This window comes from Hetaerina americana, unplaced genomic scaffold (assembly GCF_022747635.1).
Source record: "Hetaerina americana unplaced genomic scaffold, ioHetAmer1.1.p SCAF_12, whole genome shotgun sequence".
Classification (NCBI taxonomy): Eukaryota; Metazoa; Arthropoda; class Insecta; order Odonata; family Calopterygidae; genus Hetaerina; species Hetaerina americana.
The window spans coordinates 12,951,169-12,976,242 of NW_027286292.1; the positions used below are offsets into that span (position 1 = coordinate 12,951,169).

Genomic DNA, 25,074 nt, shown 5'->3' on the forward strand with positions numbered 1-25,074 from the left:
CTTGTTGCGAAATTTGGACTTTTGTCCCCATACTTCTCTCAAACTGCTACTTTAATTTATTTTGGAATTAGAATTGATTCCGATCAAAAAAAATCTTCAGACATCACGCCTGTCTCACATGTGCAAAAAATGAACAAAACACGGCTCCTTCCATTATTTTCATGAATTATTGAACAGGTACTCCTACAGAAATGTTATCTTTTCCCACGTCTTTATCCATTTTAATTTCTCTCTCTTCCATTTCTGATTCTCCTTGAGAGGGTTATGTTACAAAAAGTTGAGTAAATATTAACTCTGAATCTGAGCTATTTGACTTGGGGTTCGACCAGACCAAAGAATTTAACGACCTACAAGAGTTTTATTTTCCAATGCTTTTATTAGTTGTAATTACTCTCATTTTATCTTTTCAGGCTACCTTCTTTGTGAGGTTTATGCCGAAAAACGTTGCGTCATTGACAAGGCTATGTAAGTGTGATGGCTGTGTCGGCTCCAAATTGGGCTAGACCTAATATGTGGGAGTATCATTTTTCAGTAATTAAACCTAAGAAAAAATCGATCTATCTGGATTTGATAATTCTGCATATTAATTAATCCTTATGCACATTATGCTGTAAATTACAGCAATGCGACATCCAACCGAGTGCTTTAGCCAGTTCAGTTACCGACACTTGGACTCTTACGCTCCTTCGAATCCTGGTTAAGGCGAATGTTTTTTACTCTCTAAAATTGTTGCATTTTAATGCATATTAACGGATGAATCCACCAGAAATTATTGTCGCAAAATCTCCCGCAGTTTCTTGAATCATGAATTTCGTCATTCAAGAGGTGGAATGATGGTTTTCGACGCAATCCGCGGAGTTCTACCATAACGGCCTTCTAAAGGTCAAGAAACGCTGGAAGAAATGTATAACTCTGGAAGGTGACCATGTAGATAAGTTTTAAGAATAACTAACAACATTTAAGTTTTTATCTCGATTATTTTAGCAATAGTTAAAAGTTTACGATATTCCCTCGTATTTGCACAACTTCTGCCGCAGTGATTGATCTTGTAGCGCTGACAGACTTGAAATACTTGGGAAATGTTTTGTCAATTTGAGGAAAATATCACTCAAGTATGCTAACTTCCTCCACTGTACTGTTTGGTCCTTATTACTGCCGTTAATATGTCTTGTGGCTTCCCTGTTATCTTATCTATTATAAAAAAGGGTAAGCATAGGGATTTCCCGGCCTTCTATATCGGAAAAACTGTAAGAAACTTTGAAGATAGAATAAAGGAATATAAGACATGCTTCAAGAAGATAAATCCAACTTCACTTTTCGCAAAACACCAACTGAAAAACCAACACACCAGTGACTTCACCTCTTAGATAAATATCTTACTTACTTACTTAATACCTTCTTAGAAAACCACAAAATTCGTAGGTATACATGAAATATGCCAGGTGACTCAGAAAGATATCAGTTAGTTTATATTTTGGTTAGGCACAGATTAAGTAACGGAGTGATTAATTCACACAGCTTCCCGGGAGCGGACGTGAACTCTGACCACAATTTAGTTGTGATGAAGTGTTGCGTCCGTTTCAAAAAGATGAAGCAGGGGCGGCGGATTAGGAAATGGAATGTAGAAGCATTAAATGAATTGAAAAGGAAGGAGAATCAGCGCGATGCAGAGAAAATCATGGATGGCACTCAGGAGCTGCGTACTATCGAAGACAAATGGGAATGTATCAAGAAAGGGATATTGAAACCCGCAAAAGAAACTATGAGAACCGGGAAAATGGGAAAAGTACAAGGAAACCATGGCTAACGGATGAGATGATTAGAAAGATAGATGAGAGTAGAAAATGGAAAAATGTAAATATACCTGTATGTATATATAAATGTGTGTATATATATGTATGTATACACACACACACACATATATACATATATATATATATATATATATATATATATATACATACATATATATACACACAGTAATCAATCCGAAGGTCGGTTTGATAGGTGATGATAGAGTTCACCTAGTACTAAGCCCGACGGCGTGTGAAATTCACACATCAGGGTAGGGGGGACAGTTCCTTTCCCCGTACCGGTTATGGTTTCCCAGAAAGATCTGGTACCCGAAAAATCACATAGATGGGTGGAGATGTAGGTGCCCAGAGTACCTTGCCCGGGAACCCGGGCCCTCCGTTCAGTAGTCCAACGCTCTACCTCCTGGACTACCTGGACTATACATATATATGTATATATATACACATATATATACATATATATACATATACATACATACATATATATATATATATATATATATATATATATATATACATATACATATATATATATATATATATACATATACATATATACACAGACACAGGGTGCGGCAACATAACTTCCTCTTTTCCAATGCAAATGGTATTGAAAAATGTTGCCGCGCACTGTATATGCATGTGTATGGTGGGTCACGGTAGTCCAGGGATAGAGCGTTGGAGAGACAAAAAATGAATACAAGAATGGTGTGAAAGGTGAAATCGAGCAGACCACAAGCTCAAAAATATTTGTTGACCGGGACTTGAACCATGGATCATAGGCTTGCCGGATCGATGCTCCTAACTACTTGATATATGGAGGAAAAACGATGCTGCATTGCGGTGAAACATAGGTCGAATTAAATTTTATTTTATATGTGGAATTTGTATTTTGACATTAATCTTGAAGGAACAATTCCAAAATGTTACAATTGAAATGATGAATTAGAACGAGGAATATTTCTCATGATGTTCTCCGTGATCTATGCCAGGTTAATGGAACAATGTAATGTAAACATATGCTGGATTCGAAATTATTCTGCCTGCTTAAGGTTTCCGTTCGGTAATTAATCACGCGCATGGACTCTCAACTCTTTGTCCGGGAGAGAAAGTTTTAACAAATATAAAATGAAAGATTAGTTGAATATGTACACTTATTAGGCTCCGGGTCTGTACACGAATATCAGTGTCCGCAGAGAAAACAAGCTGGAGTTTACCCGGTCATCGCCAGTTGAATAAATCAGAGTCAATTGAATTAATAAACCTTTTGGGTCATCATGTGGAATATTATTTTAGTTCACACGAGTTTCGGTAGATTTTTGTTGCCCTTGGCTATTGGGGCGTTCAATAAATTGCGTCTCTGCAGTTTGGTAGGAAATTGGTTAGCGCAAAATGACAGGTATTTATTCGAAAATTATAATTGCTGGGCATAATAGGCAATGAAAGTCAGAAAAGGGTTAGTTTGTAAAAGAAAACATCATGTGATTCAAGGATCTCCTCCATAATTGCTCCGGGGTTCGAGGATCTCATTTTAATTTTCATGAAAATTCGTGCAAAAACTCAAGCTTAAAATATTTAAAAACTCTACAAATAGCAATAGGAAACCAGTCAAAGACCACATCTTAGGGCACAAAATCCATAATTAAAAAATACTTCGCAAAAAGTTAACGGTGCAGAGTGACTAATAATGTAGATAACCACTCTCATCGTAGCCAAAGTTAGGTCTTTGCAAAAATAGCCTAACACTTCGTTAATACCTACCGGCAACAAGTACCACTTCCACATGCCCTCTATAGTTCTATATATTCTTTTAATGATGATGGTACTATTTCTCTGTATAAAAAACTCACCTTTCCTAGCATGTCAAAACTCATTGATTCACCTAGCTTTTCGCCCTCTTACTTTTTTAAAACATGCACAAGTCATTCTTCATAGTTAACAACATATTTGTTTTTTGGTTTTTTGGAGCAACTTGGTCTGATTTCCATCTTCGTGAAACACACTTAAAATGGAATCATCTTATAAACTAATAGCATGAGTTGTAACTTTGTGGAAATTACGGATATCCATAGTTAAGAGATAACATTGTATTTTTCACACTTTATTTGAAGCAGCACAACGATTTCCACTGCGCTGCAGCGTATTCATGTGCAATATAATAGGTGAATATCCCCGTCTGTTAACCATTGGGGGAGAGGGAATGAAAAGAGGGGGAGAAGGAGAAACGGGAGGAGAGGGTGAGGGAAGGGTGATTTCGGTTCACTAGTTGCATAAAAGTACCTAGAAGTACTAGGGAAAGGGAAGAGAGACAGGGATTGAAATAAGGAGTGTTTTTAGTGGGGACTAAAGGCAATGCAAACTGCAAATATCTCAAACGGTTATTTCTTTAATTGAAGACCAAAATCGCTACTCACTCTCCAAATCAGAAGTTAACAAATTTAACGGCCATGCCACAAAATGTGACGTAAGCCAAACCTCCAGAGCGTCCGAAATTAGGTAAAGGCGCATAACGTGCGCTTGAAAAATTTCGATCCAAAGCCCAACTTCACCAAGCATTCGCTAGAAAACTACCTCAACAGTGAATTTACACCGGAGGTACTGCACAATGTTAAACATGGTGGACAAATGGAAGCCTCCGAACCGATGGAAATTGCCATCCATAGAGAAAGAATTATTGCACTATGTAATGACTTGTTGTTTTGAAACCTATCACCCTTTTCGTACTCAAGCTACCTCCAAACTAAATTCCTGAACCCCATGCCTTTACTTTCTCGGAACCTACGTAGGAAATATTACCTCAATTAGGAACGATTATGTTCTAACAAGGTCAGATCGGCGTTAATGAGACATGACAATACACTCAAGTTTTAAAAACAGTTTTAAAAAGTAATGAAGAAAATGCAATGGATAAAAAAAAACCCGTACAATATCAAGAAAAACCGAAAAGAAACTAACGAGAAACTAACCGGATTGGGGACGTAACTAACCGGAAACAGAACGTAGTCGTCATTGGGTAAAGTTCATTAGAGGCGGACGCAAAATCGGAAATTCCGCAGGGAAGTGTGATAGGGCCCCTATTCTTAGATAGTGATTTGCATAAAAAAAGGACACCGGTATATAGCCTGCATCTATCTGACTATTTACACCAGATATCGGAGTTGCGTAAAGAATGGGGTCAAAAGTAAATATCTGGAAACGTACAGCACAAAAGTTTTGGAATATGAGAAAAGATCAGATGTAAATTACAAAATAAATGAGATCAAAAAAAGGATGCCAGAGTTGGGCAAATATTTGGGTATCAAACCTTTCATGGAGTACACAAATTGAAGAATACATGTACGCTGGTTTGCCTTAAAGGAACTAGGTTCCACTGGCCGTGTTGCAGAAAAATGCAATGAAAACGTAAAAGTGGTGACACTTCGCTTTAGTTAGGATATTTTTTAGAATACGTGCAAGTATCTGGGAGCTGTGGGAAAAAATTTTAATTAACAAGTTTCATAAGAATAAGAGAAAATCCTCGAGGTTTGTGGAAAATTGTTACGAGAAACGGGTAAGCGTCACGGGCATACTGGAGGAGTTAGATTGGGAACATCTAGATTCTCAAAAAGAGTACGCAAGACTTTGGCTTCTAAAAAAGGTACTGGACACTCTAGATTTCTTACGATACCGAGGAAATAGTTATGGCGTCCAATTATACTGGTAGATTTGGACAACGGGAAAAATAGGAGTGATAGACACCGTCACCGAAATATTCAAACACTCATTCTTCCCTCGCACTATACTCAATCATAACAAAATCGAACCCGAGAGCCCGCAAAAGTTAAATTAAATTGAATACTACAATTTGATGCATTGATCAAATACAACAGTTACAACTCGATGTGCAGAGTACTGTATGTGCGCAAGAGATTTTGTCTATGAGCCAACTTGCATTCAAGTGTAAGAATGAATTAATTATGCTGCATGTATGGCTGGTGACCCGCCACAAACCCTTGCGACTCTTTTTGGGGTACCGTTTAGATGTAGATGCAGATTAAAACGATAAAAGACGAATGACCTGGGCACACAGCCAACATGAAATTGCATACAATTTAAAAAAAATAGTTACTCCTTTTTTTTGGTGGGAGCAAGTTTTACGAGTATTAATGGCTATTAGATACAAGTCTTGTCGAAGTCGCTTTCAAGAAATAGGAAAAACTTGTTTGCATCTTGACTTTTATTTGGTAAACTCTAATGATAAACAAACTGACGCTATTTTAAGATAATTTATGGAACCAATACCGTGCATTTGAGTAATATGTTTTTATGAACTTGATACAAACATTTTAAATCTATGTTTTCCTAGATTTGACCAGCACTGCATGGAGGATTCGCATGATAAAAAGGTCGAAATATAACCGTGACAATGCAACTAAAATAACCTTCCGAATTGAAATAATCCTTCAGATATCTAGCAAAAACGGCTTCAAACCTATGGGAGTGGTCCTTGATTGGTGACGATGATGACTGTTGAAGAGCAAAGGAGGAATCCTGGCTGTCATTTTCACAATAAAGAGGCATATATCAATCCATCTCTATCCAGGTTAGCCTTTAGTTAAAAAAAAAAGTCTTCCTTGCTTTGATTAGGCTAAAAATCGCATAATTATCCGGATCAAATTATAAATATCAATCTGCATCAACCTACATCCCTTTTTCGTAAAAATGATATAAACAACTGCATCTGATTTCCAATACCTTTGTAATTTAATCTCTATGGAGCATAACTGAGGGTCGGCGAATGAAAATTAAAAAAAACACTGAAGTGAAAATATTATATGTGAAATCTGGGAATGCAGCGCGTTACGTCATTATTTGAGAGAAAATTCGCTTTGATAAATCGCGGGCACTGCCGGAGGTAGTGGTGGATTTCGGTTGGACGCCTATTGCGAATGACGCAATTGAACGCGCAAAAAATTCATTACACTTTACCCTAAAAGTGCCTACATTTACGTCCTCACGTTCATCCCCACAATTTGAAGCATGAGGCATTTTTCGGGCATATTTTGACACCAGATAGCTTAACTCAGGCATTTTTAAAGAAAAAGCAAACGCAAACAATCACAGAGGAAGGCCCTTGGATGTGGCACAGATAACAGAACACTAGGAAGCGAATAAATATGAAGATAATAAGAGCTTGTAAATAGGAAAAGTATGATTAAAATAGCGTTCTTGTAATTCTTAATCAATAATAATTAAATGTTAGTCAACAAATCATGAACTAATATTCGAGGCTTGTTCTTAACAGTGCTCTCTGTAGTTGTGATCACAAAGTTTGACTATAAAATAACTTGCATGGCTGAAATATTTCTTCATCCTTGAGCCATAGAAGACGGACAGTGGCATCAGGGATATATGAAACATTCAATTAGCTACCAAAGTGTATGATTATAATTATCATGTGACGAGGAGAGGTTCGCTCACACTCCCGTTGAAGTTATAGGGTCCCGTTCACACTGGCACCACCATTTTAGGAAATCAAAAGCGCGGACGCATCTCCAAGGGTATTGCACACTTACCTATAACCATGAATCTTGCCCGATCCATGCTCAGCAGCGTGCTGCCAGTCAACCGGTTGACGGCCCGGCACTGGTAGCTGCGGTACTTGTCCCCTTCGTCCACGTTGCGGATGAGAAGCTCCCCAGATGGCAGCATGTGGTACTTGCCGTCTGCAAATAATGCCCGGAGAAGGGCTAGGATCAACGCCCTTCAAGACATTTCAACTGAATGGAAGCGGGTCGTACAGTTTATTCTGCGCAGGTCATGTTTATGATCGTTAAGATGAAATACTTTTTTCAGTTACCGAAAAACCGAATTAAAAAAGCTGGTATTTGATTTAAACTCGAATGAGATGATACATTTACCTAGTTATGCTTTGAATGAGGTATTTCATCCAATCCATCACTCAGCGATTACTTTAAAATTTCCGCCCATGTAAACACCTTTTATGTATCAATTTCAATTCCATACACCCTTTTCATGTACATTACGGAGTCTGATTTTACATTCATCTAGCACTGCGAGTGGTGTTCCTCTTCATTGGGTCATTGAGCATAAAATAAGTTATTGATATGAGGACAGTAATGGTAACTGTATTCTTCTCCCTTTACCTAGATTTCAGCTCCAATACTGGTAGGTCCTCCAAGAGGTCCTCCTTTCTGTTGGTATTGAAATATTATATAGTGTCGAGAAAACTTGTATGAAAATAGCGGAACAATTTTGTTTTGAAAATCGAATCCAACGTATCGATCACATTTTAAACCGCCTTAAAATTATCAGTGAGCATAATGGATTTGGAGATTAATTGTTCTGAAAGAAATGTGTGGAACAGCCTTATAAGTTAAATCAATCATTAATCCCTTCAAATTAGGTAGGATGATGCTGACCACGAGACTAGCAACAATAATCTCAAACTGCGCGACATTACCTTTAGAGTTAATGAGAACATCGGGAGTATTTCAATGTGTAAGCCACGCATCAGTTCACATCCTGACGCCGAGCATAATAACAGCAAAATTCACAAAGAGAAAGCGAGTCAATAGTTATTAATGCAGGCGTTTATATAAGTAAAAATATTTCATTCATAACATGAGGAAACAAATTCTCATTTTAAATACAAATATTAAAGACGCGGGTTGGCTTAGTAAAAATGTTTGGCTACTGCATGAAGAATCTCGGATTACAATTCATGTCCAGAAAAAATGGGGATTTTTTTATGATTATGGATAATAGAACTTTTACGTACATCGCAAGTAACATAGATATAGCTTTCGTGGTCCGAATGGGTAAACTTCATTAGTTGCATTTCTTAGTGTCAAGGCAACACTCATGTAGACCTAACCTACAAGAGGATTGAGTATTTTGATTTTTATTATGAAATCAGAAGCGCCATTGATTTAAAAAACAAGACATGATTTAGAAAAATGGAAATAATGACTCAAGATCAGAAAGTCGAATAGTACGTTAGACTTAATACTGAAAATAATATGCGACTACGTTAAGCACTTTTGAAATTTCAATTAAATCAGTTCATGGAATTGAATAAAAAGCAAGCGGGAGTGAGAAATGCGTTAGGGAGAGGAAACATCATTTCATAATTATCCTTTTATATTTCTTCTAGAAATACCTCTTATCAAAACACCAGTCCATATGAGAACGTATACTAATATAATTTTATTTTTGTGAGGTAAATTTACGATAAAAAAGTAAGCATGTAAGCCTTGAAGAACACTTTTCAGTTTTTATGCTTGTTCGGCGTGTGAAGTTAAGAGATTTATTTAAAAATTTCCATGAATCCGCAACAAGATTTTAAGGTGTACACTCTTTCAAATGAAAGAATCAAACTGTTTTTAGTGAGAGTGAAAATTGCTACACCTACTTTATTCAAGGGAAAACCGCTAAATACATATAATATTGATTTTAAAATATTGAGCGGAAATCAATCTAATGTAAATATATATTTTTAAAACATACCTCCTTTAATGGATGGATAAATGTTGAATGTGGAATCCTGTACCCAGGACGTGACAGTGATGTAATCTCTAACAAAGTTCGAAATGGTGCACCTCAGTATCGCCGTGTTCCCTCGGATCACTTTCTTGCTATAAATCACTTGCACGTCATAGTCTTGTAGTACCACTGAAACAAGAATTAAGATAATGAATGACAAGGCAAAATATCATTTTCACCACAATCAGGCATCGTCAGAACAGTTCCAACGCCCATGTTAGCCCGGACAGCGCCTTCGGTCACATCGGAGTATGAAAATCGACATGGGCGAATAGCGAACGGCATGAAAAACAAGACTGCCTGCAAATACTAGGAAGGGAAGCTTGCTAATAGATCAGCTACTTGAGTCAACCTAGTTTAATGCGACCGAAGTTCAAGGTCAATGTCTGAGTATGCTACCAATTTGATCAGAGACAATCTCATAGAGCGACAATATTAAATGTAACTAAATATAATCATATTCACCAGAAAGAGCCAAAGAGAAGCAATATAATGTGTTTTCAGATGGTTGAAAAAGTCCTTACACATATGGGAACTAAAATAGACAATTATGTATTTTCAAGAATTTTTCCAGTAGTTTCTTATCATAACTTCTTGACCAAATGCGGAAATGAGGGTAATTAATTGTCAGCTTCTAGCAAAATTATTGTTGGATAGCATAGGACATTATCTGTCTACTATTAGAAGCCTACTATTAATTACCCACAGATAGGATAATGACTGCATTAAAAAATTCAATACCACTTATATATCTTTAGACTATCTCCTTAACCTTGAGACCAGCTCTTGACCGAAGTTCAATTTTATTCTAAAAACCTACTGAACACCTTTTTAAACACTATCATGAGAGAGAACAGTGTTCACAGTCATATGCGACAATACCTGTGCCATAGCACTAGTAAGGCCGTCCTTGGCTTTTATAGAGCAACGGATCCTTTACTGAGGACAATATATAGTTTCTGTTTTACTTATGGCATTAATTATCATAACTTCAATCTTTCATGCTCCAAAGATTTTTAGAGTTTCATGAAAACAATAATTGTTTACCCAATCAGGTTTTCATGACAAAATGTCCGTCGCATCCTGGTAACAATACTGTTTCCATTCTAACGCTTAATTTTCACCCCAGAACGAAGTTTCCAACCCGATTTTACGTCCGATACGAAGCTAAAGCCCCGGGGCCTCCACATTGGGGGCCTTTGCGAGGCCCACAATCTGAAAATTCGCCCGAAAAGCATACCACAAGCTAGGGACACCCATTAGTGAAATACTTCAAATATTTCATCAGGCAGGCACTCAACTGTTTCCACAGCTTGTCGGGCACAATAGTATGCTTATAACCTATAACTTTCTGGCGAGCTTAATTGAATTCTGAAGTTATTCTGGAATGTTCTCTCGACCTTTGTGTGCTTGTGTAATTAACGGAAGGAATTATAGGGAATTAGGGTCGATTGGAGGGAAATCTGGCGTCGTATGCAGGGCCGCCAGGAGGAGGCCAAGCCGAAGGAAGGGCGGCGGGTGGTCCAGGAGGGGGTGAGGAGGAGGCGTGGCCATGGAAACCGGCCTAAGCATATGGACGGGGCGAGTCGCCAACCCTCCCAAGAGATATTATGGTCAACGAAATCACTTTTTTTATTTACTCCTACACCTCAGTAAAATGTGCATTGGTCGGACGCCAAATGAAAAGAAGGCTTAATAACCCTAAATAAGCATATTGGCTCATGCTATGCAAGCAATTTGCTATTATTTTCTCGCTATGGCCAAATATATAGAAAGGAACTTGAAACCAGTTGGTGAGAAATTGGACGCCTAAGATAGTCTCTTAGCGTGCCATCTTTCCTTGGGAAGCCAACAGTAAGCTAACCGAAAATTAGTGGTTCATCTGTGTGTTTATCAAATTTTACATTGAATGCATCAATGGAAAAGTAACAAATTTGAGTAGCTAATAACCAAAGAATATGTCGGGGAACTGGGTTAAATTGGGCATTGCGAGTGATTTCAAAGGCAATATTAAGTAAAAAATGAATAATACAATGAGATTATCATACAACGACGTACAGTTAAAACGGGAAATACTATTTTTTGCCAGAAAAAGTACATTGATGACATTCTGTGAACAATCGAATGAAGTATTTTCCTTTTATACATATAGTTATTTGTTAGACTGATATAAAAATTATCTAATCAACGGTTGATTTTGATGGGCGAAGGCAGACATTGTCTTAAAAACGGCCCTCTGGCGTATGATTGTCTCGCATTCCAAAGAGGGGGCTGAGTATTATCACTGCGACTGCCAGTACGGTCCCCCGAGAGGCTATGGTGCCCCAAAAATCATGCCTGTTAGATTTTTCACAGAGGAAACAACTGGGGACCGAGGACCCCTGGAATATCAGGCACTACAAAGTACTATGTATGAAGTCATAGATTATCAAGCGACCTCCAAGAGAATATTTATTTTCCATTAATATCCTTAAAATTAAGCAAATCCATTAGCAGTGGAAAAAACATAACATGCCTTTCCTTATCAAGTTGCCACATTTAGAAGTGCAGTAAAATATGAATTCTGAGAGTTTGTAAATTTTAATACGGAGAGTATAATATTTATATTTTCGCGAAATATTCAAAAGGAACTTGTAATATAATTAATAAATTTTCGTTCTGGTAGAGGTATATGCAAAAAGTAGTACCAAAAATTAAAGCAACTACTTTTTTTGATTTTAATTTCATATTTAAAGCCTCGTCAGTTTTTTTAAAGACATTTAATTCAAAATTTAAGCTCACGGTCAAGGCTAATGTTAAAAATTATTACTATTGGGCAAAGTGACGCGATAATTCGTGTATCTGTGCTGAAGTTATTAGAAAATATTTCGGAACCGACGTAAGTTTCATGATCCATTGTTATTTATGCAAAAATGCAGGACTTGTTGCAAGCATTTCGTCTCGTTACTTTTTGACAGTTCTGTTATTAGGAGAGTGAATTTTTAAATCCTTTGGATAAAAACTGAGAGGTGGTTCCGGCCTCCATTTTAAGTATTGATTAATGTTTCATTGTTTCGCTGTTTGAAAAGTGAATCGGTGCCACATGGATTGTCTATCGTCTTCACTATGAACCGAGTTCACTCGGAATATTAAAATCAAACATTAATTTTATTTTTAATGTACTCAAGACAGTCGAATTCATTGTGGTCAAGTGAGTTGTGACTCTAAATTGAGTGCCCTGACGCAGCCAAATGGTGTTCAAAGTACGATGATAAGGTCACCACCCATAGGAAAGCAAGCATTCGTTATAATTCACCAACCCTTCTCCCGTATTGGTGCAGTCGGTAGGATCGTGCTCCCATCCGGGAATCTCCTGTACAGTTCGGCGTCGGCGACCATGGCGAGCATGATGATGCCAGAGCAGTATGATAGTGCAGGGTGGGAAGACTGGAGCTTCCATTTTGAGAGTTAAGCCGAATAAAATAATCAGCCCGAGGAGCAAAATGCGCTACATGTATACGTGAGACTTTGTATCGTAGGAAATGCTCTCGCTGCATTTCGCGGTCTTCCGTAAGAATGTCAAAGAGTTAATGCACGGGAGGAATTGGGGAAGAATATTATTCTTAAAAGAGTGACTGAGAGGAAACCACGATTCTTCCAAAAGGCGCGGAATCTCACGGAAGACAAAGCAACTTTTGCGACGGACTTCGGGCATTTCGCTCGAGACGTACCCCTTCTGGCCTGATGAAGCGAGGAAGGCTGTTGTGCGAGTCTGCTTCTTGGATGGACTTGATGGAGATATCCAACTGTGAGTGAAATATACACATGACCCTCAACCCTTTAGGACGCTAACGGTGTTGCCACCGAGATGGACCTTCACGGAGTCCTACAGCAAAGGAGTGAATGCAATGGCGCCGTTGACTCTCACCGCGTGACCGTGAGAAGTGGGCATGGAGAATCGATGGAACGATCTCGAAGACAAAGTGAAGGTCGCGTTAAGACAGAATTACGAAGGAATGAAAGAGATGCTTGAATTCCTGCAAGGTATTGCTGCTTCGTATGGTGAAGCCCGCGACCCAGCTCCCGAGTTCAGGTGCCTCAACAAATAGTGTGAGGCGTAGAGATCACGGATTTCGTTGTTGGATGTGCGGCCAAGACGGTCGCCAGAGAGTAGATTGCTTTGCCCTTTCTCTCCGGGAAATGAGGAGATACCGGGGAGGACGTAATCTTCCTCGGCAGGTGACGAGAAAAGAACGGACGTAGTGAAGAGCAATGGCGATGTGGGTATTCCGCCTTTGCATGCTTTTTGGATGCTGCAGAAGTGATGGCCGAGGAAACACTAGAATGGAAGTGTGGACGAAGGGGTCCGATTCGGTGCCCCTGTTACGAGAATACACGGCGGAGATTACCACCTAAAAATACATATAGATACGGGAGATGCTGCCTTTGATCTTGGAAGAGGTCACAAAAAGCACCGATAATTTGGGGCCAATCATACGGGAAGAGTTGGCACTTTTGACAGCGAATGGGGAGCCATTGCGAATTCTAGGGAGGGGAAAAGTGATGATTCGCATCGGAGAGGAAGATTTTTCGCATGAAGTGCTCGTTTCTCCACGTCTAACTAAGGTTTGTCGCTTGTGTTCACATTTCCTGCGAGCACATCAGCGTAAAGTGACTTTTCCCCGTAATTTCGATCACGTCCACGGACAGGCTATGCCGTCCTTCTCAGGTGAGGAAATGCCATTTGTAGCGCAGTGACTTTGAAAGAAAACATCCCTCCTTCTTGTCACGAAATATTGGTTAAATGTCTAACGAGCCCGGATGCGGAGCTCAAAGGAACATTAAGGATAATAGTGCCGAATCTGAAATTTTTAAAGCCATATGGCGTGTTTTGTGCCTTCAATATCAATATAGTGAATGGTTCTACGGTTTTTATGATTTTCAAAATTCTATTGGCAGAGACTATGAATTTTTATTAAGACACTAAATTCAAGCGTGCTATCAGAGTTTTGATGGGAAAAAATTGGAGGCATTCAAAAATTCTGTTCTTAGTGTAGAGAGCGCCCTTGGGTCATTGCTCGACCTGTGGCTTTATGGAAAACATTTTGCGTTCATATTCTAGAGTTTCTTCCCCGAAAAAAGGCAGGAAGTCCATGTACATTTTTTGCCGTTGATGAGTTCATCAAGTGGACCGCGGTGCATTGCATATGCAACCAAGTTGCAGCGGCGGATCATGTTAAGAACTTAGGGTGCTGCTGGGGTGCTCCTCGGGAAAGCCACACCGACGACGGGCGTCAATTTGAATCTCGCCTTTTCCCGGAGATGTGCACATTAATGAATGTGGTAAAAACACAGGCATAATCGTGCCAAGCACAATTCGATGGCTATGCGGAGCGTTTAACAGAGCCTTATTAGGAATGCTTAGCCAATGGACGGAAAATTACGAAGAAAGAGATCAGCTTTAAATTCCGGCTTGCTGACTTGTTGTTCCACCAAACACAGGATTCATTCCGTGATATTTGGGAGGGTACTCGTATTGCGTCTCCCGATTCAGTTAGAGTGGGGTGTCTCTGACGTTCTGGTGGAGATTAGGCAGCGGAGAGAGGGGGATTAGGTCGAACGCTTACGAAAGGACCTCGGACAAGCACATTTTCTTACAAGGGAGAGTTAACGTCGGCTTTTCTCCAGCAAAAGCAGCAGTAAGAGTATCGGTGTCCTGGCATTTACTTTGTGGAAGGAGAGAGGAGATGCCTCCCATGCATAGGAACTTAGGCCACAAGTGTTATTGCCCTTGGGGTGGCCCCTTTAAAATCATAAGAAGACTGTCCGACGTTACTCGGAGAAAGAGAGTGGTCCTCTGCGTTGGCTGGTGGTGCATTTTAACCGCCTTAAAAAGTGGAAGGGGAGACCGGGAGACGGTGAAGAAAGGGAAAGAGAGACAATAAAAGGGAGCATCGGAATAATGCCAGTGTCGGGAAACACCTAGGTCAAGAAAGAAGACCAGTCACTGCCAGAGAGTGTGGCTGAAGTACATATATGTATTCTCCAATCCTAACCCCCAGGAGTCCCAGCGATCGGCGGCGGCGGAGAGCCAGAAATGGAGCAGCGAACCCTCCAAGGCCCACTCTTGCATGGCGCGGAATCCCAGAATGATGACGAGGAAAACACATAGTTTCCAGATTGAACTCTAAAGCTGCGTCCAAAAGCATAAGCTAGGCGCCCAAATCGCTCAATTTTAAGGAGATCGCCATCTTTAAGGGTGCCCAAACTCGTTAGGCAGCAAAGGGGATTTTAGGCGCCTGTTTCGGCCCCTGGATTTAGGATACAAGAAGTGCCTCTTAGATACGCCATATTGAGATCCCATAAATTCAAGTGCTTGAAGCTTGGCAACCAGCAGAAGAATAATCGCCAAATGGGAAAGTATCATCACGTGGAAAATGTTTTTATTTGAGAGAGAACGCTTATTATTAGTAAGGGGGACTGGAAAAACGGAGGGCTTTATAAACGCGAGGTGGGAAAAGGCGTACTTTTTCTCGTGTAAAAGAAATTTGGTGTCTTCCGCATCGATTTAGTTTTACTTCTTGTAATAACTTTATTTTATCAAGTTATCTAATACAGATATTTTAAGTGGAAAGATATATGCATGGTCTGTGCTTGATTTCATAACAAAAAACCTCGTCTTTTCAAATTTTTCTGTTTACTCTTACTCGCACATACTTTTAAAGTTTTCTAAATTTAAATAAACTACACGAGACACAAAGTATATCTTAAAACAGTTTATGACAAGAAATTATGATTGGAAAACTACTTAGGAGTAATATACTATATAGTAAAATAAAAAGCCTAAAATTATTTATATGAAATATTATCTGAACTAATAAATTAGAGCAAAATCTAAAAAAAAACGGATAAACCGTAAAGCGTGGTTATAGTCCGATAAAAGCAAGTAAATACAAAAACAGTCACAAAAAATAGCCAAAATTACTTAACTAAAAGAAAAAAATGAACAAATTTAAGCAAAACTACCGAATGAATTGCACAATTACTACACTAAAGTGCAGTAGCAATAAAAAGGGATAAAACTGATGGGCACGCTAAAAATGGCCACGAAGTTGTGTGGACATCCTTCGGGATCTATTTCTTTTCTAACTAATTCTTATAACCTCTCCATAATAATTCTAAGAATAAAAATTGAGATTGGCACATGAGTCTAGCAGTCCCGCTGGTTTTTTTCACTCAAGGGTCTGTAACTGGTTCCTAGCATTTCAAAATCAGCGCGAAGGGATCCAGGTTTAGCGATACAATTGAATCGTAGGTGGGAATTGGGGAGAAGGCTTTCGAGTGGAGGGATGCAAGGGCGGGGACACATGCCTGCACGCACGCGAACGTCCCGGCTGACTATGCGGCCCACGGAGTTGGAGGCGACGCACTTGTACGTGGTCTGGTGGACGTCCTGCCGGTAGGTGCCCGGGCGGAAGGGCAAAAAGAGGAGGCTGCCATTTGCGAGGGTGTCCCGTGTGTCGGGGATGCGCCGGACGGGCTTGCCCTCCTGGGAAACCCAGTGCACGGCGGGCGGCGGGCTCCCCTGGGCGGAGCAGTCGATCCTCGCCCCAGTCACGTTGGCGAAGTCCACGCGCGACGGCGGCTCCTTGATGAACGTGGGACCCTGGCTCTCCAGGAACGTGGCCTCGATCCCTGCAAAGAAAGAGGTAAGCGCACGGATTAGAGCGGATTCACTCTTCGCTATGCTTACGCTCTGGTAGCGTGCGACGTGGGGGTGTGTCGGCCCCGTGCACATAGTTACGCAGCAAGGACGCATGCCGGTTGATGTGGGGATACCAGACATGTGAAATGGAGAGGAAGGAGTCGTTAAAGACGAGATCAGGTTGATTTTTTATCTTGGATAACGAATACGTAGTGCATCCCTCTTCACAAGCTCTGGTCACAAATCGTGCGAGTTAATGACGAAACCTTGATTGCACATATTACGGTTGTTTAAGAGATTTATTTTATCCAAATTGCTTCATGCACCAATATTGCGCCGAACTTTGATTTGATGCCATCGATATCGTAAGTAAAATCGCTAAACAAAAACCTTTGACATAAGTTAAGCGAAGCATTAATATTTGTGTCTCTAGGGGATCCCATTCCAGATTTTGTCAAAATTTTCTGACGCTTTGAGTTCTTTTGTATAAGATGTTCATGAGTCCGATGGATTTTCTTGGATTTAGTACAACTCCTCCATGCATTGTTTGTGACGAATCACAAATCCTTGCAAAACATATTTTATAAGGGTTATTACAACATCTCAGGCCATATCGCACCGAAAACTAAACACACGAGAAACCACTGTCAGTAAAGTGAAAAAAATATGAGACATGTTTATTGGGTAGTTTTCCCAAGCACACTTCACCGCCAAAACAATGATGGATGGAAACAATAATGGATTAAAATATGTTTTCCTTCTACTTTGCCCTCCTTTTTTATTACCAGCGGCCCGGATCACCCTTCACACACATTTATGGTAGACTGTGGGGTATAAGGTAGGAGTAGATGATGAGTTCACGAGGCACATGACCCCTTTTGAAGCGCACCCCGACTATTTATTAGCGAGAACAGGTTGGAAACAGTCCAAAACACATCCCCATCTCTGTATGTGTGGCTATCTCATTCCTCCTCGCTTCGGTTGGCAGAAGGGACTGCGTCAAAACGAGCGGAAAGTTTCACATTTTATCTGCGCCATAGTCTTGAATCTGCCATTATAAAATGAATAACTATTATTGTTATATTACCGGGAAAATCGGTTACCTTATCAATTAATTTCGGCCACAAAAACTCTCGCGAGTGAAAAAATTGTCCAAATCTTGGAAATAGTCACTTGAAAGCGTAGAAAATTAGTTCTGTGCCCTTCCCGTGAGTACAATTTTGGTGACGACTGTGAGAAATAAAGAGAAAACTAGAATTTCCCCGGAATTACAATAAATTAAAAGAACGCGTATACGTGGTTATTTCACCAAGTGATTTAAAGCTATCGCCCCATCAAATCGAAACATATTATGTAAACCCATGTTTATAAATGATGGTTTCCTTTAGATATTGACTTGACCTAATGAAATAAATCGTACGGAAAGGAACCACATGGTTAAAGTGGTATGATGTTTTGGATGTGATGTGATGTTTTGAACTTGCAAATACTTATATTTAACACAATGTCATTCATGGTCTAATTTTATTAAAATAAATCGTTTTTGCATTTTAATTTATAGAAAGGTTTTCATTTTAATAGCGATATCCCTGCAGTAAATTTAAAAGGGAAATTTGGCAAAATGTTGAAGATGAAAAAGGCTAACCATTATATTTAATGATTAAAAGTTTTTGAAATCTTTGACCATCATCGAGTTCCGTCATTTTTTTGGTAATGGAACATATGAAGCCATTAAACCTGCAGGTATCCGGTGAGATCCTCTCCGGAGTCAACCATTGCCGTCCTTAGGGTCAACTGTGGCTAAGCAACAACATTTAGCGGCCAAAGATTTCGTTATTTACAGAGATTCAAACTCAATGCACGCCACGGAAAAAATAATACATTTGCCGAAGATTTTTTACGCGATAAAACAAAATATATTTTTATATTACCTTTAAATTCGAAAAAGCCGTTGAACAAAAATAAATTTTGTCGCGCTAATTACTTATTAAGCCATACGTCAAAGTCTTAACGTTGTCCTCTGGAGATTTTAATAAAAGCTCAGAAACTTTTAATTAATAATTGAACAGAGGATGGTGATAGTTAAATTTAATATTTCATGAATCCGGTCAAATCTTGCCAGATGCAGTTAATGTTGTGAAATGTATAAGATTGATTTATTTTACTGCCCCGCGGTCCGCCAAATGGGATTCTTTGGCGAGCCAGCTGCTGTACTCATTCCATAAGTCGGCCTCTACCGGCTCGTGATGACATTACTTCTATTAATATTGTCACTATTTTTAGGAACGTAATTGCCTCCGTGAAAGAAATATATTTAAGATGGAACTTTTTCACCAAAATTTTAGGCTGGAGCATAAATATCTATTGATGAAGTAGGTTAAAAAATTAGAATAAATATCTTTCCCTGTCTTTACACACGCATGTGAACACATGAGCGCGGGCACACAAACACAAGTTTGTGTAGTGATAGGACGTGTTTTCTGCACGCTCCCATGAATGTTTGCTGTTCGCCGAGTGTTTTCACGTGATTACGTGCACTACAATTGAATTAGTACTAATGAGCACTATCATTAACACACCTTTTTCTGAATTAGTGTGGTATTTTTTCGGTGGTTTTTGCAAATTTTTTGAAGTTCTGTGTTCCACTTCTTTTATCGCCTACGTTTCCCACAGCTCCCCGGTGCCGGAGGAAGTTATAACCCTTGTGATTTTTTGTGGTTATCATATCTACTACTCACAGTGTTTCATTCTATAGAATTACATGTCTCACCATTCAGTTCAAAAAAGATTTCACATGCTTGCTGAATATCTCGTTCCACGACATAACTAACAGGTAGTGTTGTTCGAAGTAATCCCTTCTCTCCCGAAATACCTACCTACCGCTCATTCATCACTTCCTCGCTTTCCAAAGAGGAGCTTGAAATGCCGACATTTTCTGACAATTCTGAGTATGCTCAGTTATCGTTGTCAGTTACGGATCATCATTTTCTGTTAAGTCCGGAAATGTACGGAAGTGGAAGGCGGCAGGATCCCAAAAGAGCCCCCATCAGGTCTCTCAACAGCGGGAATTAGACAAAGAAAATGGGACGCTGCAGAAGCGGAGGAATCTGGTGGGAATAAACTGCCAATGTCCTAATTACCATCATATTCAAGGAAGAGATGTAACGGTAATAAGGAAATTATAGTAACGACCAAGAGGAATAAAATTGGGAATTAATGTCTTAAGGTAAGAGTGAGAGAGAAGTGAAGGCAAAAAGGAAGATGACGGAGGGGGAGACGCCTCTCTACAGAGGGAGAGCGGATCAAGAAAACTCATGCAAACGGAAGGCCTTTTCGCAGAGGTGATACTGGCTACATGCAGGTGGATGATTGTTTTACGAGCAAAAATACAAATATCATCTTTTACTCCCAGATCTCTTAAGTAGTGATTTCTTAAGATGGCAAATGGACAAACAGGTCTAGTAGATATTGCGACCACCTTATTTGGGTACCATAACTCCTGGCTTGGGTACGGATTTCGCTATAATACAATATTTAGTTTTTATAATTCTTAATTGGTATAAATATTATACCTGAATAATCTCACAAGACATTTTTCTCGAAGATGACTATCCTTGGAATTGTTGCTATGACCTCATTGTTCATGCACCAAAAAACGACAAGGGGCATCTAATGTCCTTCAAACTTCATTGACTAACTAAATAGATACGGGAATTGCGACGCACACCCTCTCAGAGTGGTGGTGATGACAAGACATATCAACTGTATCCTCCCTCCTTTCTAAAATAATCATCAAATATTGACAGTAGCCTAGGAATGGGACATCTCACCAGCCTCTTTAGCTAAAGAGGCTGGTGAGATGTCAATAACTAGTTCAAATATGAACAGAAATACACATGCGTAGGTACACGCACGTAATTCTACACGCTTCATTCTCTCTCTAATCCACTTGTTGCATTTAGTGTAGACCGAATAACCGTCCGTCACGAAGTTTTGAATACGGTCCCGAGCATAAACCAAGTCGAGTGCTTCTCGGAAAACATGGGTGTCCTCTGCCATTGAAGCAAAACAGAGAATCAGCGGTGGAAGGACTGCGCTGGAGATTTCAAACATAAATCCACTACATAATTTTCAATTACCTGATGTAAGCTGCGTCACAAATCATGGGCGCATCAGCATTGGAGCAAATTAGCCAATGGAATGATTTTAAGTTGGAAGTAAAGGCATTCACGATACTCTACGAAGGAATGAGTTGAGCGGATGAAAAAGGGGAGCTTCTTCTTGGAGGTTATAACGGAGTGACTGACTAACGATGTCAACAAAGCGGACCCCATGAGTCCCGTGCCGTAGTGAGGGGACGGAATCTTAGTGAGAACGAGAGGGCCACCGCAAAAATGGCTGATTGGGCATTGAAGGCTGAAATTGCGGGATGTTACAAGGGGGAGAGCAAAGGCACCATTCAGAAACTGGACTAGGAAGACCTTATTGCCATAGACGCACCTGTCGGCACACGTTTCGTCCCTCGACCAATTACCATACAGATCGATGACGGACGTCTTCTAACAATACCGAATGAGACACTGCCACATGTGGCGTACTTCTGCATTATTACGGATTATAGTATATAGCAGGAAAAACGACACGACGAATACTACTTTCCTTGACCGGGTCACCTTTAACCTCCGCTCCCTCTTTTTTTGCGTTGGTTTGAGGTAGGGCTTAATCTTTAGGACTTTGCTATAGCACTGGGGACACTACATCCAAAGAAGCCTCCTGGTATAGATGGCCTGAGCATCCAATTTTACCGTTGTTTTTGGAAGCTATCGCGGCGGTCCTTTTTCAGATTGTTTAAAATTTGCTTTCATTTAACCTTGGAAGTTCACATGGGTCTCTTATATGATCAATAATAATATCAAGCCACCCATTAATGGAGTTGAAGATATTTTTATGATTAATTATAGAATTTTTAAAGAAACTTCGAATGAAACATTTCCATCTTGATATCACTAACGACTTTTGAGTTAATTCGATCCGCAGTCACTAGAAAATATGCGAAATAAATTCCTTAAGTTCAAATCTAACAGCACTCATTTATATGCATAAGATCCGTATATATTGCATATTTTGTGGTGAAAAATTAAAAATTGCATTGAATACTTAAATTTGTGGATATTTGATAGAGGGATGCAGACATTAGTATTATGAGTCCCAGTTATGGCTCGTGCCCATCCAAAGCTTTCCCCTACTTTTCACAGAGAACCTATTTTAGTATTATTCACTGCTCCTTTTTAAAACGGCAAATTATAACCCGCAGCAACATGCCTATATATCGCCAAATGATAATTTCCGTTTCTCCAAACAACCCGTTAAGTGGGAAAAAGAGTAATTAGTAATCGGCATGAAAGCTTTATCAAATAATTATTGTGTAAAATGAGCTTTCGAAAACAAAATGATTCAAGAAGAAATTCTTTATAATTAAAATAGCATCATTTTATTCTATTTTAAGAATAGTTAAAAGAATAAATACTGAAATAAAACATTAAAAATTACGTTCAATACAGTAAGTCAAGGAAAAAAAGCCAATATTTATATGATAAATAAAGAACGTGTAATTAAAATCATAAAAAATTTAAAACATAGTGTTTGCACTTGGGAGACTTTGGATTTTAAAATGCTTGCGAGTCGTTATATTTTTCCTTTTCACTCCAGATTTGGCCATGTTAATTTTGTCATTATCCTTCTTTCAATGTATTCTTCTTATTTTAAAAATAGGTTTTTGGGCTGTCATCTAGAACGAAGTATCAATGGAAAGAACAAATTTAGCTGGTTAGAGCCTCTTAACGGCTTAAGGAAATAATATTAAATATAACCAGTCTACTAAGTATCAACTTCAACAACGACTTGTAAGTATCGTGGGAACTTCTTATTTATGTCTTCATTTCTTCGTAACTTCTGTCGGCCTTTATGTTGTCTAAAAACCCTTCCTTCCTTCCCCTACCCCACTCTCTTCCTTCCTTTACTCCGCTTTCGCAATATCCTCTCTTCTGTCACCGCCTTCAACTTACCACTACCTTTCTCTATTTCTTCAATCCACTACTTATCCTGGATCGGAATCCCCCTGGTAACTTCCTCTCTTCGTCCGCCCTATTTAAAACCTCAGTATTTATCTTCCTCTCCGTCTAACTTATTTTCTCTATTCTCCGCCACATACATCTCAAAGCCTCCAATCTACACGTGTCGTCCACACGTTTATAGAATATCGATAGAATCCTGATAATTATCATCAAGATATTTTACTAAGTTGTTCATGAAACCGTTTAGCAATAATTTTTACAGAATAAATATAACGTCAGTAAAAATTCACTTCCAACGTTTTCATTTCTTTTTATAACAACATAAATAACGTTGGAAAAACGAAATAGCAATGGCCGTAAAGCCACAGATTCACGCTCATAATTACTAAATCACTCGGGTGTGTTCGGAAACAGTGACCTTTGTGAATCACACTTACTCGCACTTTTCTAAAAAGTGCTAATTAGAGTTCTGCGAGCGCAACTTCATTAATATTTTTCGCCAAGATCCTTCAGCCCTAGGACTACCGAATTAAAAATAAAACGGAAAAACATCAACGCATCGCATTTGCAATACAAATGGACGACGACATCCCTCATGGCATGCATTTCATCTTATCTCAGACACTTTGAGGACGACATAGGCATTAAAAGAGGGCTTGAAGATATCAATAAGGGAAATAAGGGTTTGAAATACAACCTCGATACTTTAATCACCTTGATGCTTCATAGATCGAGGGCCGATCTTGCAATGGGGTAAATAAGTCTTTGGAGTGCGAAACCACATGTAATTCGCGATGTGAGAGGCGCAACTTCGCCCGGCGACGGATGGCCGAAACAGCCGCGTTCTCCGAGCCCGCATCCCTCAATCCCACCCCCGCACTCCGCGCGCCATCGTTTGAAGTCAAGCGATCCCCCACTGCGCGAATCATTCCGCACGATCCTGAGGGGCGCTCGATATTTTACACTCCGTGAGTGGGTTCTCCTTCTCTCTTCTCCCCAACCCTCCCGCAATCCCTCCTCCCGTTTCCGCTTCCCCTCAAGCCCCCTTTAGCCGTGTTTCAGAAACGTAAGCGTCTTATCGTGGGGAGGAGGGCGACGACGGTGCAGCAGTTAATACCAAGTTTCATGGCCTGGAGTGGGGTGGGGAAAACGTCGGTGGAGGGGGGTGACATGGGTTCGGTGGAGGTAGGTGGATGAGGGAATGGAGAGTGGGGCTCATCCATCGATGTAGCACCAGTGATTGATTCTCCATCGTGGCAGGGGCCGTGGGACGGGGAGTGAGGGAGTGGGTGAGATTCAAAGACATGGACTTGGTTGAAAACATTTTATTCTGCGTTAACAAGTGTTCATCATTATATAATACAACGGCACCAATATGACTCTGCAATGAACATTTCCATCGGGCAGAAAGTAACATAACTAAACATTGACTCCTGTACTCAATGATAAGTGTGCGGGAAACAAAAATAATGCACACAATTAATTAAATATCAAAAATTATTTTGTCTTATTTAAGTATCAATGTGGATTTCCACTGATTGCACCATTTTGACGAATAAATTCCAAAACGTAAAGCCAAGAAAGTAACAATTCAATCAAAGCTTAAAATATTAATATGCATAATGTGCCGCCATGTGTTCTATTTCAGGTTTAATTTTAGGAAATATAAAAATAAAACGAGATACCAAAATTATATTTTGTATCGGCCCCTCGTTTTCTTGATCAGTTTTCATGCAATGTCCCTTTAAACTTTTTACGCTTTTACAAATATTTAGTTAGCTAAATTATTTTCGATTTATTTCAAGGAGAAAGAAAAGAGATTTGTTAAAACGGTGGTTCGATACATTGGCACTTGTAGGTGGGTCACTGGGGAGGGAGGAATGACAGTGAGGGCGGGACGGGTACTGCGTGGGATTCCAGAGGGATTTTGGGGGCGAGGCGGAAGGGGGGTGGCGGG

General features: G+C 39.6%; 1 protein-coding gene across 1 annotated transcript in view; it reads right to left on the minus strand.

Annotated features, from left to right (window-relative positions):
* The window catches only part of LOC139685809 (cell adhesion molecule Dscam2-like), a 454,184-nt gene that overhangs the window by 85,328 nt on the left and 343,782 nt on the right, over positions 1 to 25,074 (minus strand). Inside the window, exons 2-4 of the mRNA XM_071582927.1 lie at positions 16,710 to 17,033; positions 9,324 to 9,488; positions 7,370 to 7,519 (exon numbers count right to left, since the gene is read on the minus strand). Of these exons, the coding sequence (XP_071439028.1) occupies positions 7,370 to 7,519; positions 9,324 to 9,488; positions 16,710 to 17,033 (639 nt within the window). The remainder of the gene's footprint in view (positions 1 to 7,369; positions 7,520 to 9,323; positions 9,489 to 16,709; positions 17,034 to 25,074) is intronic.